Genomic DNA, 18,556 nt, shown 5'->3' on the forward strand with positions numbered 1-18,556 from the left:
TAAAGCTGTTCTTTTTGGAAAAAACAGCTAGTGAACTAGAGTAGCTCTGCATTTTATTAAGAAATGATTTCTTACATCCTGTGCCTAGATGGCCAATATTACACTCAAGAAACTAATGGACATAGAAAAATTAAATGTACCTCCAAACACTCGAGATGAATACAGCAGTCTTCAATAGTCAACGTCATGGCCATTCCAGAGAGAAAAGGTCCAAGTTCAGTGCCTCGAACCTTGTTGCCTTCCATGAAAGGAAGCAGTTGAAATGAGCTTTGCCCCTGGTGACACTCTTCCTTGTCACTAATTAACCAGCTCTATAGGAAGGTTGCTCCGCCAACACCCTGCTCTGCCTGGAGAGACATCTGGCCAAGTTCTGGTGAGCAGGAAAAATGTCTACGCGTTACCACCAAGCTGCTAGTGATAGTTACCTGGAACTTCTAAAAGAGGCTACCAAGCGAGATCTAAATCTTTCAGATGAAGATGGCATGACTCCTACTCTCTTGGCAGCCTACCATGGGAACTTGGAAGCCCTAGAGATAATCTGCAGTAGAGGGTAAGTTCGACCCGATGGTTTCCGTTGGAAACAGTGTTCATGGTAGGTTTTTGCAGACAGCAGCAAGAGGCAGGGATGTCAATACAAATACTTTATCCTCTTTCTAGATTGTCTAAATGATTGGATTTTTAGAGAAAGAGAGAAAACTATGCCTAGAGATGCTCTCTTTTCTCACTGAAGACTGGCACTATAGGAGTGGCTCATCCCTTAGCCACAATCAGAGGAGAGACTCTGAACTACGGCATTATCTGCATGGGGAAGAGGGAAGATATTTTAATTCTATGCCTTTAAAAATGCTTGTCATGAAATTTAAATAGTTTCCTCTTTTAAAAGAGGCCATTGTTTTACTTGGTTTTAAGTTGTCAACCTTGGTTGGAACAAATGACATGTTTTTAGTTTTTTTTTTTTTTTATCTATGCCATCAAAATCTCAGTCTTTTATTAACTTTCAATCCCAGTGCAAGCTCATGATTTTTTTAATTTTTATTTTTGACACAGGGTCTTGCTCTTTTGAATGGAGTTGCTGGCTCTACAAGGACTCTTTAGCCTATCTTAACTCTATCACTTCTTTGGCTAGTGGATAGACACACACACACACACACACACACACACACACCCCATCTCTTTGCCCAGATTTTAATGGAGGGGTAAGCTAGTTCCTCTGCTTGTTCTGCCTGTTATCAGAGGGCTAGGTTGTGTTGGCAACCGTAACCCAAGAGGGATAAAGAAAGAGAAAAGGACAAGGTAAATAAAGGAGCCAAGTGAATCCAATTGAATACCCATTTATTCAGTATCTGTTATGTGCCAGCCACTTATCTCTTAAGATAAGAGATATTTTGCTAGCCACTGGGCACACTGTGGTCAACAAGACAGCCACAGTCCCTGTCATAGTGATCAGATTTAAGAGGGGAAGACAAGACATCTATGATATTTGTGTGTGTGTGCGTGTTGCTTTGAGACAGGGTATCACTCTGTCACTCAGGCTGGAGTGCAGTGTCGAGATCATAGCTGACTGCAGACTTGAGCCCCAGGCTCAAGTGGTCCTCCCACCTGAGCCTCCTGAGTAGCTGGGACTAGATGTGTGCACCACCATGCCCAGCAATTTTTGTATTTTTTGTAGTGATGGGATTTTGCCATGTTGCCCAGGATGGTCTTCAATTTATGAGCTCAAGCGATCTGACAGCCTCGGTCTCCCAAAGTGCTGGGATTACAGATGTGAGCCACTGTGCCTGGCTCATCTATGATATTTGTTACAAAAAGGGAAATAGAGGACACTAAATAGGCATTTACCTCAATCTCGGGGGTGAGGGAAGGCTTCCCTAAGGGAAAAGCATTTAAGCTGGGATTAGGAAAATGAGAACAAGTTGGCTGGATGAAAGAGTGTTTTCCCTAAGATGGAAAACTGTGTTCTGAGAACTAGAGAAGATGAGTATGGCTGGATGTGGCTCAAGTAGGAGTGGGGTCAGGACAAGTATAAAAGATAAGACCAGATCACAAAGAGCCTTGTCAACTCTGATAAGGACTTTATCCTAAGGGTCCAGGAAGCTATGTCTTGGGTTTATGCAGGGAAGCTGCCAGAGTAGATTTCTGTTTACAAAACTCACTCAGGTAGATGGATAACAGTCGGAGAGAATGTTTGGGGACTGTTTTAATGGTCGAGATGAGTTGGACTAGGGTAGTGACATTGGGAATGGGAAGATATGGTTGGATTTGAGTGTCAGTTTGGATGTAGAATCAATAATGATTGACTGGATGTGGGCAGATAAAGGAAAAGGAGGGTTAAGGTCCCAGGTTTTGGATATTAACACCCTTTATTAAAATAGGGGACATTTAGGAAGCATCAGAAGAACCCAGGATTGGGAGAGTTCCTGAGTTGAAGATTGAATGAGAAAGTGAGTGAAGCAGATCTTCCCCATCTCTCTTGTCTGATTAAGACTTTCTTTTCTCAGACACATCGATCCCCATCAGCCAGCCTTCTCCAGTCATCTCGTCTCTTCTCCTACTCAGCTTAGGGTTCCCCAACTTTCTCCATCTACTGAAAGTCTACCTCATTCCACAAACTGCAAGATGTCAGTTACTTTAAAATCAAAGTATTAGCCTATTCTTGCATTGCTATAAGGAAATGCCTGGGCCTAGGTAATTTATAAAGAAAAGAGGTTTCACTGGCTCATAGTTCTGTGGGCTGTACAGGAAGTATAGTAGCTTCTGCTTTTGGGGAGCCTTCAGGAAGCTTCCAATCATGGCAGAAAGAAAAGACATCTCACATGGCAGAAGCAAGAGCAAGAGAGCAAGGGGGGAGGTGCTAGAAACCAGATCTAATGAGAGCTCACTATCATGAGGACAGTACCAAGGGGGATGGTGCTAAACCATTCATGAGAAATTCGCCACCGTGATCCAGTCACCTCCCACCAGTCCCTACCTCCAACATTGCGGATTACAATTTGATTTGAGATTTGTTCCCCACCAAATCTCACAGATCCAAACTGTATCAACCAGTGAGTTTGTCCTCCTAGAAGAGGGTTTGGGGTTCTGGGGTTCTTCTCAGCAGAAAGCCCTTGTTCCATTTAAGGACATTTTGAATAGTAATGCTTAGGTGTTCTCTCTCTTTCTCTCCTTTGAAAGCCTGAAATATTCTCTTACAATAACTGTTCTGCTGGTCTTTATTTATTTTTTATTTTTACTAGAGACAGGGTCTCGCTTTGTTGCCCAGGCTGGTCTCCAACTCCTGAGCTCAAATAATCCTCCTGCCTCAGCCTCCCAAAGTGTTGAGATTACAGGTGTGAGCCACAGCACTCAGCCTGGTTCTGCTAGTCTTTAATTACAAAAGTAACATGAGCTGAACCCAGAAAATTAAACCATACATACACACACAAAACATGAAGAAAAAAGTCCTATAATGCCATGCTACTACGATGTATATAGTTCTATGTATACTGTAGTGTGTATAAATACATTGTAATATTCTTCTATAAATTTCAGGGACTTTGTAGGACTCTAGTCAACAAATACATTTCTTAGCCAACCCCTCTTTTGGACACATAGTTTGTTTTCCCTAGTTTGAACAGTGCTATGATGACTATCCTTGTACATAAATCTTTGCTGACATTGTCTTTTTTGTGTTTTTTTGAGATGGAGTCTCTCTGTCGCTCAGGCTGGAGTGCAGTAGCATGATCTTGGCTCACTGCAACCTCCACCTCTTGGGTTTGAGCAATTTTCCTGCCTCAGCCTCCTAAGTAGCTGGGTCTACAGGCGTGCACTACCACGCCCAGCTAATTTTTGTATTTTTAGTAGGGACAGGGTTTCACCATGTTGGCCAGGCTGGTCTCGAACTCCTGACCTCAGCTGATCTGCCCACCTCGGCCTCCCAAAGTGCTGGGATTACAGGTGTGAGTCACCGGGCCTGGCCACATTTTCTTGAGAATAAATTCTCCAAAGTGAAATTTCTGGATCAATTTGCACTTGTGTTAGTCTGTTTCTACTGCTATAACAAAATACCTTAGATTAGGTAATTTATAAAAAACAGAAATTTATTTCTTACAGTTCTGGCAGCAGGGACATCCAAGATCAAGGCACCAGCAGGACTGGTGTCTGATGAGAGCCCTGTCTCTGCTTCCAAGATGGTGCCTTGTTGTTGCATCCTCTGGCTGTGTCCTCACATGGAGGAAGGGAAGGAAGGGGCAAAAAAAAAAAAAAAAAAAAAAAAAAGGCAAATTCCCTGTGTCAAGACCTTTTATAAGGGTGCCTAACCCCATTCATGAGGGCAGAGTCCTCATGACTCAATCATCTCCCAAAGATCACACTGCTTAACACTGTTAAATTGACGATTAAGTTTCAACATGAATTCTGGAGGAGACACAAACATTCAAACCATAGCAGCATATGTGCAATTTAAATAGTTTTGTGTGTGTGTAAATGGACATGTTGTCCTTCAGAAAGTGAGTACCCATTTTGGCCAACATGATAGGTCCAAAATGATATATTAGGCTGGGCGTGGTGGCTTACTCCTGTAATCCCAGCACTTTGGGAGGCCAAGGCGGGCAGATCACTTGAGGCCAGGAGTTCGAGGCCAGCCTGGCCAACATGGTGAAACACCATCTCTACTAAAAATACAAAATTAGCATGGTGTGGTGGTGCACGCCTATAATCCCAGCTACTCAGGAGGCTGAGGCACAAATTGCTCCTGAATCCCTTGAACCTGGAAGGCGGAGGTTACAGTGAGCCGAGATCAGGCCACTGCACTCCAGCCTGGGCAACAGAGTGAGACTCTGTCTCAAAAAACAAAACAAAACAAAAACAAAATGATATATCAGTGTGGCTTTAATGTTCTTTTCTTTGGTTACTGATGAGGTTGAAAATTCTTTTATGCTTAAAAAGAATTGGCCATTGGAATGCCAGTTTTGTGAACTGTGTATTTATAACCTTATTCCACTTTTATATTGGGGTTTTCAACATTTCTCCTTGATTGATAAAAATGCTTTTGAAAGTTAACAATATCAACTCTTTGTCATATAGGTTACAACTGTTTTACAATACACAATTTATATTTTACACAACAGATTTTTAAATATAAATGTAAACATAAATATATATATATTTATATATAAGTCTATCAATCTTTGTTGTGTGATTCTAACTTTGAGGTCATGCCTCAATATTGACTGATCCTTTAGTGCTATTTTTAGTTTCATTTGTTATTTTAAATACGTTATATAATTTAAGATCTGAATTATGATCTAACTCTGCGTTCTCCAAGTGGCTACTCATTTGCTCCAACACAATTAGTTGTTATAGTCTATCTCTTTCTCCACTAAATTGACATGGTAACATCATTTCTTTCAATGCAATGTTTGCTTCTATTAATTTTTATAATTTGCTTATATTAATATTTATTAAACACTGGCTATGGGTGCAAATATTCTTCTAACCTTGCTTTTCCTAGTCCTTCCTTCTCAACTCCTTTCTTCTCATGGGATCTAGTACATCTCAGATTTGTTTCATTGCCCTCAAAAGCATCTGGGATCTGCTGTGCTGAGCAGGCCTGATGTAGGCCAAAAAAAAAGAACAGAAGTCTTGTGAGGTCCCTTTTTGACCATAGCTAATCCTGGGAACCAGTGTGAGGTCAAATTTCCAATTAGATTTAAGGAAGCTGAAAAGGGAAGAAAATTACCATCTCACATCAGTCAGAATGGCTATTATAACATCAAAAAATAACAGATGCCGGTGAGGTTGAAGAGAAAAGCGAACACTTATACACTGTTGGTGGGAGTGTAGATTAGTTCAACCACTGTGGAAAGCAGTGTGACAATTGCTCCAAGAGCTAAAAGCAGAACTACCATTCGAGCCAGCAACCTCATTACTGGGTATATACCCAAAGGAATATAAATCCTTCCACAATAAAGACACATGCCTGGATCATGCCTGTAATCCCAGCACTTTGGGAGGCCAAGGCAGGTGGGTCATTTGAAGTCAGGAGTTCAAGACCAGCCTGATCAACATGGTGAAACCTCATCTCTACTGAAAGAAAAATACAAAAAATTAACTGGGCATGGTGGCGCACACCTGTAATTCCGGCTCCTCAGGAGGCTGAGACACAAAAATTGCTTGAACCCACAAGGAGGAGGTTGCAGTGAGCCAAGACCGCGCCACTGCACTCCAGCCTGGGGAACAGCAAAACTCCATCTCAAAAAACAAACAAACAAAAAAACACATGCACGTGAGTGTTCATTGCAGAACTGTCACAATAGCAAAGACATGGAATCAACCTAAATGTCCATCAATGACAGATTGGATAAAGGAAATGTGGTACATATACAGCATGGAATAGTATACAGTCGAAAAAGAATGAGATCACATCTTTTGTGGGAACATGGATGGAGATGGAGGCCATTATTCTTAGCAAGCTAACGCAGAACAGAAAACCAAACACCACGTATTCTTACTGATAAGTGGGAGCTAAATGATGAGAACATGTTGGCTTAGTGCCTGGGTGACAAAATTATCTACAACAAACACTCATGAGTTTACCTATATAACAAACCTGCACATGTACTCCTGAACCTAAAATTTAAAAAAAGAAAATTGAAAATTGAATTTAGAAGCTAATCAACTATTGAAGTCCATTTCAGTCTGATGATTTAAGAGTTTATCTGTCATTACCCGATAGACAATGAATCCTATAGCAACCATTTATATTAAAACTCTGGCTTTGTTAGAAAACTATTTTCCTTTCTTTCTTTTTAAAACTTGGAGATGGAAAGCAATCATTACATGTATTTTCCTGCACTAGGAAGCATAATGGCCCAATCACAAAAAAAAATTTATTTTACCTTTAAAGTGTATGAAATTTCTTGGTTTTATTTTTTAAAATGGAAACTAGACTTTTTCCCCCAGATTTTTTTTTTTTTTTTTTTTTTTTTTTTGAGATGGAGTCTCGCTTCTGTTGCCCATCCTGGAGTGCAATGGTGGGATCTTGGCTCACTGCAACCTCCGCCACCTGGGTTCGAGTGATTCTCCTGCCTCAGCCTGTGGAATAGCTGAGACTACAGGTGCCTGCCACCACACCCCGCTAATTTTTGTATTTTTGGTAGAGACAAGGTTTCACCATGTTGGCCAGGCTGGTCTGATTCTTAAATAAATACATACTTATTGTAATGTTTCACATCATATTGAATATAATTGATAGAGTAAAAATTACACCAATTCCTACAGTCATCAACATTTGGGTACATATCCTTCCAGACTTTTTCCTTTGAGTACATGCAAACACATGTACATTCTCTCCCTTTAAAAGACAATCATATAAACTATACTGAAACCTTCTAATTATTTAACAATATATCATGGACCATTTGCACTTAAAAGTTGAGATCCATGCCACTATTTTTTTTAATAATTTCAACTTTTTTTTTTTTTTTTTTTTGAGAGGCAGAGTCTTGTTCTGTCACCTAGGCTGGAGTGCAGTGGCACAATCTTGGCTCACTGCATCCTCCACCTCCCAGGTTTGAGTGATTCTCCTGCCTCAGCTTCCCAAGTAGCTGGGACTACAGGTATGCGCCACCATGCCCAGCTAATTTTGGTATTTTTTAGTAGAGACAGTGTTTCACTATATGTTGGCCAGGCTGGTCTCGAACTCCTGACTTCAGGTGATCCACCTGCCTCGGCCTCCCAAAGTGTTGGGATTACAGGTGTGAGTCACTGTACCACACCAATTTCAACTTTCAGATTTAGAGGGTACATGTGCAGGTTTGCTACATGGGTACACTGCATGATGCTGGTGTTTGGGGTATGATTGATCCCATCACCCAGGTAGTGAGCATGGTACCAAATAGTTTTTCAACTGTTAACCTCCTCTCATAGTCCACCGTGTCTGTTGTTGCTATCTTTATGTCTGTGAGTACCCAATGTTTAGCTCTCACTCATAAGTAAGAATATGCGGCATTGGGTTTTCCGTTCCTGTGTTGATTTGCTAGGGATAGGATAATGCATGCCACTATTTTTAATGACTTCATGGTATTCTGTTTTATGGTGTTTGTTTGTTTGTTTGTTTGTTTGTTTTTGAGATGGACTCTCGCTCTGTCATCCAGGCTGGAGTGCAGTGGTGCAATCTCAGTTCACTGCACCCTCAGCGTCCCAGGTTCAAGCAATTCTTCTGCCTGTCTCCAGAGTAGCTGGGGTTACAGGCACATGATACCACCCCCACCTAATTTTTGTAGTTTTAGTAGAGACAAAGTTTCACCATGTTGGCCAGGCTGGTCTCAAACTCCTGGCCTCAAGTGATCAACCCGCCTTGGCCTCCAAAAGTGCTAGGATTACAGGCATGAGCTACCGTGCCTGGCCAGTTTCATTATTTTTATTAGTTAACAAAAATTATATATATTTATGGTGTACAACATGATTTTTAAAAATATGTATACATTGTGGAATTAAATCAAGCTAATTAACATATGTGTTACCTTCTATACTTTTTGTGATGAGAACACTACAATCTACTTGGTAGGCAATTTTCAAATATACAGTGTATTGTTATTAACTATAGGCACTGAGCTGAGCATGATGGCTCATGCCTGTAATCCCAGCACTTTGGGAGGTTGAAGCAGGAGGATTGCTTGAGGCCAGGAGTTCGAGACTAGCCTGGGCAACATAGCAAGACCCCATCTCTATAAAAAATAAATAGATTAACTAATTAAAAAAAAAAACTATAGTCATCATGTGTTACAATAGATGTCTTGTACTTATTCCTCCTGTCTCACTGAAATTTTGTATCCTTTGACCAACATCTCCCCAGTCTGCCTCTGCCTAGTTATCACCATTCTACTTTCTGCTTCTAGGAGACTTTTCTTTTAGACGGAGTCTCACTCTGTCACCAGACTGGAGTGAAGTGGCACGATCTTGGCTCACTGCAACCTCCGCCTCCCGGATTCAAGCAATTCTCCTGCCTCAGCCGTCCCAAGTAGCTGGGACTACAGGCATGTGCCACCACGCCCAGCTAATTTTTGTATTTTTAGTAGAGATGGGGTTTCACCATGTTGGCCAGGATGGTTTCAATCTCTTGACCTCGTGATCTGCTCACCTCAGCCTTCCAAAGTGCTGGGATTACAGGCACGAGCCACCACGCCCAGCCTCTAGGAGACTTTTTTAGATTCCACATTTAAGCGAGATCATGTGGTATTCGTCTTTCTGTGCCTGTCTTATTTCACTTAACATACTGTCCTCCAGGCTCATCCATGTTGTTGAAAATGACAGGATTTCTTTGTTTCTTAAGACTGGATAGTATTCCATTGTGTGGAGCCATGTTTTCTTTATCCATTCTTCCACTGATGGACACAGGTTAATGCCATAATATATGTAATCGGTTGACTATTCATGATGCTTAATTTGAATCCAGTCTTTTTCCTGTTATAAGTAAGATTGGGAGGAACATTCCTGCTCATTCATCTTTGCACAAAGGTCTTATATTTCCTTAGGACAAATTCCTAAAGGTAGAATTGTAGATTCAAAAGAGTGCCTTATTTTAAAGGCTTTTTGTGTGTATTGTGCCAGGAAATTTGAACCACTTTCTGCTTCTTCCAGCAGTATTTCTTTCCCCATACTCCTGCCAAAACCAAGTATTACTATTCTTTTTAATCGTTGCCTATCTGATTGGCAAAAGGCAGAGTATTGTTTCAATTTGCATTTCTTTGACTATTAGTGAGTCCAAATATTTCTTTTTATGCAGAAAAACATTTTTGAAAGAATAGTTGAGAACTTCACAAAAAAATCAACTTCAGGAGGAAAAATTGGAATGGAACAGATGCTCAGAGTAATTTAAGCAAATTGCCTACTTAGTGACAATAGCGCTAAGCCAGCTTTAAAAACTATTGCCCAAATGCACTGATCTACCAAAAATCAAGGGAAAGAGAGGTTATTTTAAAATCTCTTTAGTGAGTTTCTCCTTTGGGGAAAAAGGGGAATAGAAAAAAACAACACTAGACTGAGCTTAGCCCAAGAAAACCATAGAGCATCAATGTTGAACTCAGATTATCAAACGACAGGACCAGTTTGCCACCCAGGCAGTTGTATGCAATGGTTCTATCAAGAAATGTGAACAATGACAAGTATGGAATTTAAAAGGACTCCATGCAACTTGTCTGTAGAAAATATTTTCATTTAAATTGTACATCAATTTGGAAATATGTCTGTAAATAGAAGTTTTGCAGGTTTTTTTGTTTTGTTTTGTTTTGTTTTGTTTTTGAGACGGAGTCTTGCTCTGTTGCCCAGGCTGTAGTGCCGTGGCGTGATCTCGGCTCACTGCAAGCTCCACCTCCCGGGTTCATGCCATTCTCCTGCCTCAGCCTCCCGAGTAGCTGGGACTACAGGCGCCCGCCACCATGCCTGGCTAATTTTTTTTGTATTTTTAGTAGAGACGGGGTTTCACCGTGTTAGCCAGGATGGTCTCGATCTCCTGACCTCGTGATCCACCCACCTCGGCCTCCCAAAGTACTGGGATTACAAGCATGAGCCACTGTGCCCAGTTGAAGTTTTGCAAGTTTTAATAGCTTAAAGCCACTAGGAAAACCCATGAATTGTCTTACTGACAGTTTCATCTGTAAATCTGGAATTTTGCATTTGAAATTGTCTCAAAAGAAGACCCACCTTTGGGGTCATCTCAGGTTTACTGTTCTTCCTTCTGTCTTGAAAGCATCATTTAAGATTCAGTGAAATGGGTGCAGCCGTAAAAAAAAAAAAATGAGATCATGTCTTTTGCATGGACATGGATTAAGCTGGAAGCCATCATTCTCAGCAAACTAACACAGGAACAGAGAACCAAACACTGCATGTTCTCACTCATAAATGGGAGTTGAACAATGAGAACACATGGACACAGGGAGGGGAACATCACACACCGGGGCCTGTTGGGGGGTCAGGGGCAAGAGGAGGGAGAGCATTAGGACAAATACCTACTGCATGAAGGGCTTAAAACCTAGATGACAGGTTGACAGGTGCAGCAAACCACCATGGCACGTGTATACCTAGGTAACAGACCTGTACGTTCTGCACATGTATCCCAGAACTTAAAGCAAAATAAAAATTCAGTGAAATGGGAAAATTCCACCAGTCTATAGTCTTAAGCATATACATTTAACCCGGACATCTTAGTGCCCTTCTGCATCCCCCCTGCCGCTCACTCCTCCCAATAATTTTGTTTTCAACTTATCCAATCCAAGGATAACTTCAGGCAAATTTAATCAGTATGTTTCTGTTTCTGTTGATAGTAACGTCTTGGGTGTTTTACAATCCCTCTTTGATGTCTAGGATACTTAAGGAGTCTTTTGCATCTAGTGTTTATTTAAAATAAAAAGTGAAACCACATGTTTGGGGGTAGACACAGCAAGTCCCTTAAGATGCAGGTCTGTGCCAAGGTTGAAGGGTCTCCTTTCATCCCAAATAATTAAATCAGGCTGACTGACCAGAGCCTTCTGGAAAGTGGCTTCCCAGCAAAACTGTGTTACTTAATATTTGCTTTCCTTAGATTTGATTTCATTTTCTTTCCTTTTCCACTCTTTTCCCTTACCCCCAACTCCACGCACTCTGGTCACGCTGATCTATACTCCTGGTTCCCTAAATAGGCCTTGTAATATCAGCCATCTGTGCCTCTGCTCACACTGTTCTCTCTGCTCAGAAGGAGGTTACCAGTTGCCAGCTTATGGGCTGGAGCTGGTCCACAAATGTGTTTTATTTGGACTTTACTATATTTTTCTTTTAAATTTGAGCCAACACTTAAAAATCACAGAATTTCGCTTGAAATTCTGGATTTGTGGCTTCATTTGAAAAATGGGAGCTCTGGCAATATTGTTTCCGCTTTGATTCAAAGTAGCTGAGCTGTGGTCCTTTCTAGGTGGAGTATGCATTTAACTGTGACTTTGTTGAAAGAACAAACTTGGCCCCATTCAGTCACTTACATGACTTGCTGGACTTCTTTGAGTTGGGTTGGAGACTTCTGCTGGGACATGTGGGTGACACAAAGGAGAAAGAGACACAGGCTTTGCCCTCTGGGGCATATTATCCAATTAAGGAGACAAGGCATAAATATTTGTCAAATTAAAACTGTAAGTGATTGATTGATTGATTTTTATTTTTTATTTTTGAGACAGAGTCTCACTTTGTCACCCAGGCTGGAGTGTGGTGGCGCAATCTCAGCTCACTGCAATCTCCACCTCCCAGGTTCTCCTGCCTCAGTCTCCTGAATAGCTGGGACTACAGGTGCGCACCACCATGCCTGGCTAATTTTTGTATTTTTAGTAGAGATGGGGTTTCACCATGTTGAATAGGCTGGTCTCGAACTCCTGGCCTCCAGTGATCCACCAGCCTCAGCCTCCCAAAGTGCTGGGATTATAGGCATGAGCCACCTCACCTGGCCTGTAAGTGATTTTTAAAAACCCGCAAGCGTTATTGTGCTGCAGGAATTTACTAGTTGAATAAAAGGAAAAATACATGAAATTAAGGATTATGAGTTTGGGGACAAGGGCAAGGATAATAAGTAATGTTTATTCAATATTTACTAAGTGCCAAGCAGTTTTCTAATGCTTTATGTAGATTAACTTATTTAATTCACATAACTCTATGAATAGGTAATAGTATTATCTTCAATTTACAGATGAGTGTTAGAAATGTTTGTTTTTTGGTGTTGTAAAGAAATAGTATTTGAACATAAATTTGATTTTTTTAGTAAGGCTATTTTTATTTTTTGTAGAAAGGGTATATTTGTTAGTAGTTTTGTTATGAGAGTATATTGAACAAAGGAGACAGGGTTATTTATAACTTGACATGTTTACTTTAATGTCGTGTTTGGTTTTTATTGGCTGGAATGGGACTTTACATTTTGTATTTGTCTTGATTGGTTAGTAACTTAGAACTTGTTAAAAGAGGCAAAGGTAGAGGAGAACGAAGGAGGAAGTAACTTGTGGAATGTTGAGAAAGGTAAAAACACTTTTAAATAAGGAAGAGGAACAGGCTATGACTTAATGTTTGTTTGAACTAGTATAAGTATGTTAGGGTAAATATTTAGGCTAAATTGTGGGAGGTAAGAGTATAAAGTATATTGGTTTTTTTATTATGGCTAGTAGGTATTTAAGAATGTTAGTACAGGTTTTTGAATAAATTTTGTTTTTAAGAGAAGTTATTATTTATTTTTAATTAGATGGGGAGGAAAGTTTTTGAAGAGAAACCTTTATTTTACTTTTTACATGAGGAAAACAAGTCCTAGAAAAATTAAGCTTGAGGCCGTGTAGCTGGTAAAATGGAAAAGCCCAGTTGTGTTAATCTAGGATGTATTGTGTTGGAGATGATTTGACTGGGAGACCAGCCTGATCCAAAGCATGCTCCCTGTTACCCTTGGGCAAATCAATTAAGCTCTCTGAGTCTTATTTTTTTCCTGCGATAATGATTCTTGCCTGCCTTCTCTAAGAGGGAGATTGTGATGGTTGAAGGCAAAGAATGTGAAAGTGCTTCTTTGTAACTAACACACACCAAAGAGCCAGGGATTCCCGTGGAGCAACTGCAAATCTGATTTATCAAATTATAGGACCCTGGTTGGATCACACTAACTGGTGAAGTTCTTTTCAATCTGTAGTGAGCCTACGAATCACCTGCAGATCTTGCTACAGTGTAGATTCTGATTCAATAAGTCTGGGTGGGAGTCTTCTGTACTTTTTTTTTTTTTTTTTGGAGACAGAGTCTCACTCTGTCGCCCAGGCTGGAGTGCAGTGGTGTGATCTCGGCTCACTGCAACCTCCGCCTCCAGGGTTTAAGCAATTCTCTGCCTCAGCCTCCTGAGTAACTGGGATTACAGGCATGTGCCACCACGCCTGGCTAATTTTTGTATTTTTATGGAGACAGGGTTTCACACTGTTGACCAGGCTCATCTTGAACTCCTGACCTCGTGATCCACCAACCTCAACCTCCCAAAGTGCTGGGATTACAGGCGTGAGAGTCTTCTGAACTTCTAACAAACTCATAGGTGATGCATCTGCTTCTGGTCTGGAGACCCAACTTTGAGCAGCCAGGAACTAGTAGAACGGTCGTGGCACACTAACAGGTCATTTGCAAGGGTGCAGATCTTCTCTTCTGCTTCTGCCCTCTACTTCCCGGGAACGTTAAGAGGACTTCTCAGACTCACTGTCCTCTTTCCATGAGGCCAGGCTGGCCAGAGTTTAGTGAGATCCTGATTTTGGAGTCTAGCCTAGGGCAAAGGACGGACCCCTTAGTATATGTATTATCAGAGTTCTCAGCATTGGCGCATGGCTCTGGCCATCATTAAAAATAGTTACTCGACTTTTCATCTGTTCCTGTTTGTAACTCAAGTCCTTGTAGGAGAGGAGGGTTTGCTGCCTTGGGCAGGATTCCAGTAGGTTTTCATTCATTCCACAAATACTGGAGCACCTACTATGTCCCTGTTCTGTGCCAGGCATTAGGTTTCTGGCCTTAATACCATCTAATAGTATCCCCAATTCCACCTTAAACTCTTGTAGAATGACACACTTATATGAACGTGTAATCATGGAAGTAAGTTGAGGAATAAATAGCGATGTAATGCCCTTTTAACGAATAATGTTTATAACAGACACTGTTTGCTACGTCTCCAACATCCATTTCTTTCTTCTTTCCTGCCGATGGGGACTGAGTTTGGTTCAGTTATTTATGTCCCCACATGTGACTCAATTCAGGAGAGTAGTAGTAGCAGGCTGGAACCAGCTTGTCAGAGTTATTTCCAAATTTTAGAAAGTTTGACAGCTAAATATAGCCATTCTTTCTTACTTTTTATTTTTATTTAAAAAAAAAATTTAATGGAGACAGGTCTTGCTATGTTTCCCAGGCTGGTCTTGAATGCCTGGCCTCAAGCAAATCTCCCACCTCAGCCTCCCAGGGCTGGGATTATAGGCATGAGCCACTGATCCTAGCCCTTTTTTTTTTTTTTAAACACAGGGTCTTGCTGTGTTGCCCAGGCTGTAGTACAGTGGTGCAATTATAGGTTACTGTAAGCCTGAGCTTCTGAGAACATAGCCATTCTTAAAAATAAAATTACAGGTTGGGCGTGGTGGCTTACAACTGTAATCCCAGCACTTTGGCAGGCTGAGGCGGGTGGATCACCTGAGGTCAGGAGTTTGAGACCAGCCTGACCAACATGGTGAAATCCCATCTCTACTAAAAATACAAAAATTAGCTGGGTGCACTGGCGGGTGCCTGTAGTCCCAGCTACTCAGGAGGCTGAGGCAGGAGAATTGCTTGAACCTGGGAGGCGGAGGTTGCAGTGAGCCGAGATCGCACCACCGCACTCCAGCCTGGGTGACAGAGCAAGACTTCATCTCAAAAAAAAAAGAAAAAAATTATATAAATTTATAATTTAACAAATTATATTAAAAAGAAACACAAAAGTCTCGCTTTCTACTTATTTTAATACATTTCACTCTTACCTATCTCTTAAGATAATTCATGTCCCTTATATCTACATGGGGGAAGTAGTGGATAATGGTATGCTACTGTGTATCTCTTCCAAACTCTGTGTCCAGTGATGTCACATTGGTAGCTTGAAATTTGCCATGGTGGATGTATTTATACCACAGAAATTGGCACATGCTGCAAATTAGGATTTTGATTTTATTATTTTCTTGAGCCATTGAACAATCCTAACCCTAGTTTCAGGGCAAAATCTAACTGATCCAAGTTAAACACAGTACTATGTTTCCCATTTCTTAGGTGTGTGACCCAGTGCTGGCCAATGAGACAAGAAAGTTGTTTGGCTGGAGAATTTCTTAGAAAGTTTTTCTCACTTCTAAAAAGGAGACACAGCTGGGCGCGGTGGCTTACACCTGTAATCTTAACAATTTGGGACACCAAGGCGAGCAGGTGGCTTGAGTCCAGGAGTTTGCGACCAGCCTGGGCAACATGGTGAAATCCTGTCTCTACAAAAAATTAGCTAGGTGTGATGGTGCATGCCTGTAGTCTCAGCTACTCAGGAGGCTGAGCAGGGAGAATCACCTGAGGCTGGGAGGTCAAGGCTGCCAATGAGCTGTGATCACACCATTCCACTCCAGCCTGGGAGATAGAGTGAGAACCTGTCTCAAAACAAAAAAAAAAGAAACAAACAAAAAGGAGACACAGGGTAGAGATGGGCTCTGTTTCTGGCCATGTGGTTTTAAGATGGGACAGTTCTAAGATAGTTGGACTTGCAGTCAGTATCTTATAACAATGTCAAGTCAGGATGAACATGTTTGCATTAACGTGCCTTTTGTTCTTTATTTTTGTTTTGATTTTTTGGGCCTGTGTTCAGAGAAAATAAGTCCAGCATTTATTTTTTTTTTCTCACTCTCTCTTCTAGAGGGGACCCTGATAGGTGTGACATCTGGGGAAACACTCCTCTACATTTTGCAGCCTCCAATGGCCATGCCCACTGCGTCTCATTCCTGGTCAACTTTGGTGCCAACATCTTTGCCCTGGATAATGACTTACAGACTCCACTGGATGCTGCTGCCAGCAGGGAGCAGAATGAATGTGTTGCTCTCCTGGACAAGGCTGCCACTGCACAGAACATCATGAACCCCAAGAAGGTCACCAGGCTGAAGGAGCAGGCTCAGAAGAATGCCAGGAGGCAGATCAAAGAGTGTGAGAGGCTCCAGGAGAAGCACCAAAATAAGATGGCCCGCACTTACAGCAAGGAGGAATCCGGGACTCTCTCTTCTTCCAAGGGTACCTTCTCCAGATCATCCCCTTCAAATGCTTCTGCTCCTGGCACATTCGGGTCACTATCTAAGGGCATTAAAGACACTTTCAAGATCAAGTTCAAGAAGAACAAAGATACAGCAGAACAGTTGGGAAAGGAAGGCAGAAGTGGGCAGAGGAATGTGATGGAAGTGTTCAGAGAGGAAGAGGAAGACTCGTTCTCAGGGGACTTCAAAGAGAAGCTCCAGTTGTCAGCAGAGGAGGACAGCAGTGTGCACCATGAATCCATTCTCAATCGTCCAGGTCTAGGAAGTATTGTTTTTAGAAGGAACAGGATATCAAGTCCTGAAGACATCTCAGATAGCAAGAGGGAGTTGGGTTTTAAACTGCCCAGTGAATTGCTTCAAAGACAAGGAGCATCAGAGTCTGATGAGGGTGCAGCTGATGAAGAGGGAGAGGAAAACGGCCTCAAAGATGATCTGCCGTGGGATGAGGATGAAGTGGAGTGGGAGGAAGATGTGGTCGATGCCACGCCCCTGGAAGTGTTCTTGCTGTCTCAGCACCTGGAAGAATTCCTGCCTATCTTTATGAGAGAGCAGATTGATCTAGAAGCTCTGCTGCTCTGCTCTGATGAGGACCTTCAGAGCATACAAATGCAGCTGGGTCCCAGGAAGAAAGTTCTGAATGCCATCAACAGGAGGAAGCAGGTGCTTCAACAGCCTGGGCAGCTGGTCGACACCAGCCTGTGATGGAGAGTTTTGGCCTGGAGCATTGGGGTGATGCTGTGGCCCACTGGCAGCACTCCAGGCAGCACCCCCTCTTTACCCAATGCCAGACCACTGGGAATGGATTCTAGGGCATCGGAGATGCCTACCTGAGAGAGAGACCCAAACTTTACTCTGGGAGGTAGGCTATACCCATCCAAATAAATCTCCATGAGAAACTTGAGGAGACTTCATAACAAGAATCTGGCATTTCTCTTCAGTTATCTTATATGTACATATAATTGTTTTTGTTGTTGTTGTTTTGTTTTGTTTTTTGGAGATGAGGGTCTCAGTCTCTTACCCAGGCTAGGGTGCAGTGATATGATCATAGTTCACTGTATTCTCAACCTCCTGGGCTCAAATGATCTCCCACCTCAGCCTCCCAAGTAGCTGAGACTACAGGTGCACACCCCCCACACCTGGCTTATTTTGTACGTTTTAGTAGAGGTGGGGTCTTGCCACGTTGCCCAGGCTGGTCTCAAACTCCTGGCCTCAAGCAATCCTCCCACCTCAGCCTCCTAAAGCACTGGGATTACAGGCGTGAACCACCATACCCAGCCTATCTGTTTGATACTTTTGAATAAAGAAGGGGTCATATATGCATGATAGGAAAATGAAAGAAACTTCCTTTACTTTTCTATCTCTGGATTTAAAATTATAATCTCATCACATTATCCTGCTGCTTGCTTTCTGATCTGTGTAACCTGGGAATTCTGACTCTTTTTCTCTCCTGAGCTCTATGACTTTGCCTAGCGGTAGAGACTAAAGTTCTTTCCTGGCCTGAGGCTTGATGTCCAACTTAAATGCATCTAACCCTTTAACAAATGTGTACATGTTTACAAGTAATGGAAATGCGTCTATAATACTCCTGCCTGAGAATAGAGACAGAGTGGTGGTGGGGAGAGTGAAGAACGAGATAGAATACAGGTGTTACCTGTTGTGGACTGAATTGTGTCAAATTCATATGTTGGAGCTCTAACCCTTAACATGACTGTAATTGGAAATAAGACCTTTAAAGAAGTGATTAAAGTTAAATGAAGTCATAAGAA

The 18,556-nt window shown here is 41.7% G+C and overlaps 1 protein-coding gene across 1 annotated transcript; it reads left to right on the forward strand.

Moving 5' to 3' along the window:
- Positions 1–313: 313 nt before the first annotated feature.
- On the forward strand, positions 314–17,710 carry ANKS4B (ankyrin repeat and sterile alpha motif domain containing 4B). Its single transcript, NM_001131297.1, is given in 2 exon segments — positions 314–550; positions 16,403–17,710. Coding segments are annotated over 2 exon segments (1,254 nt in total). The 5' UTR covers positions 314–386; the 3' UTR covers positions 17,493–17,710.
- The last annotated feature ends 846 nt before the right edge of the window (positions 17,711–18,556 follow it).

This window comes from Pongo abelii, chromosome 18 (genome assembly GCF_028885655.2).
Source record: "Pongo abelii isolate AG06213 chromosome 18, NHGRI_mPonAbe1-v2.0_pri, whole genome shotgun sequence".
In the NCBI taxonomy this organism is placed as follows: domain Eukaryota; kingdom Metazoa; phylum Chordata; class Mammalia; order Primates; family Hominidae; genus Pongo; species Pongo abelii.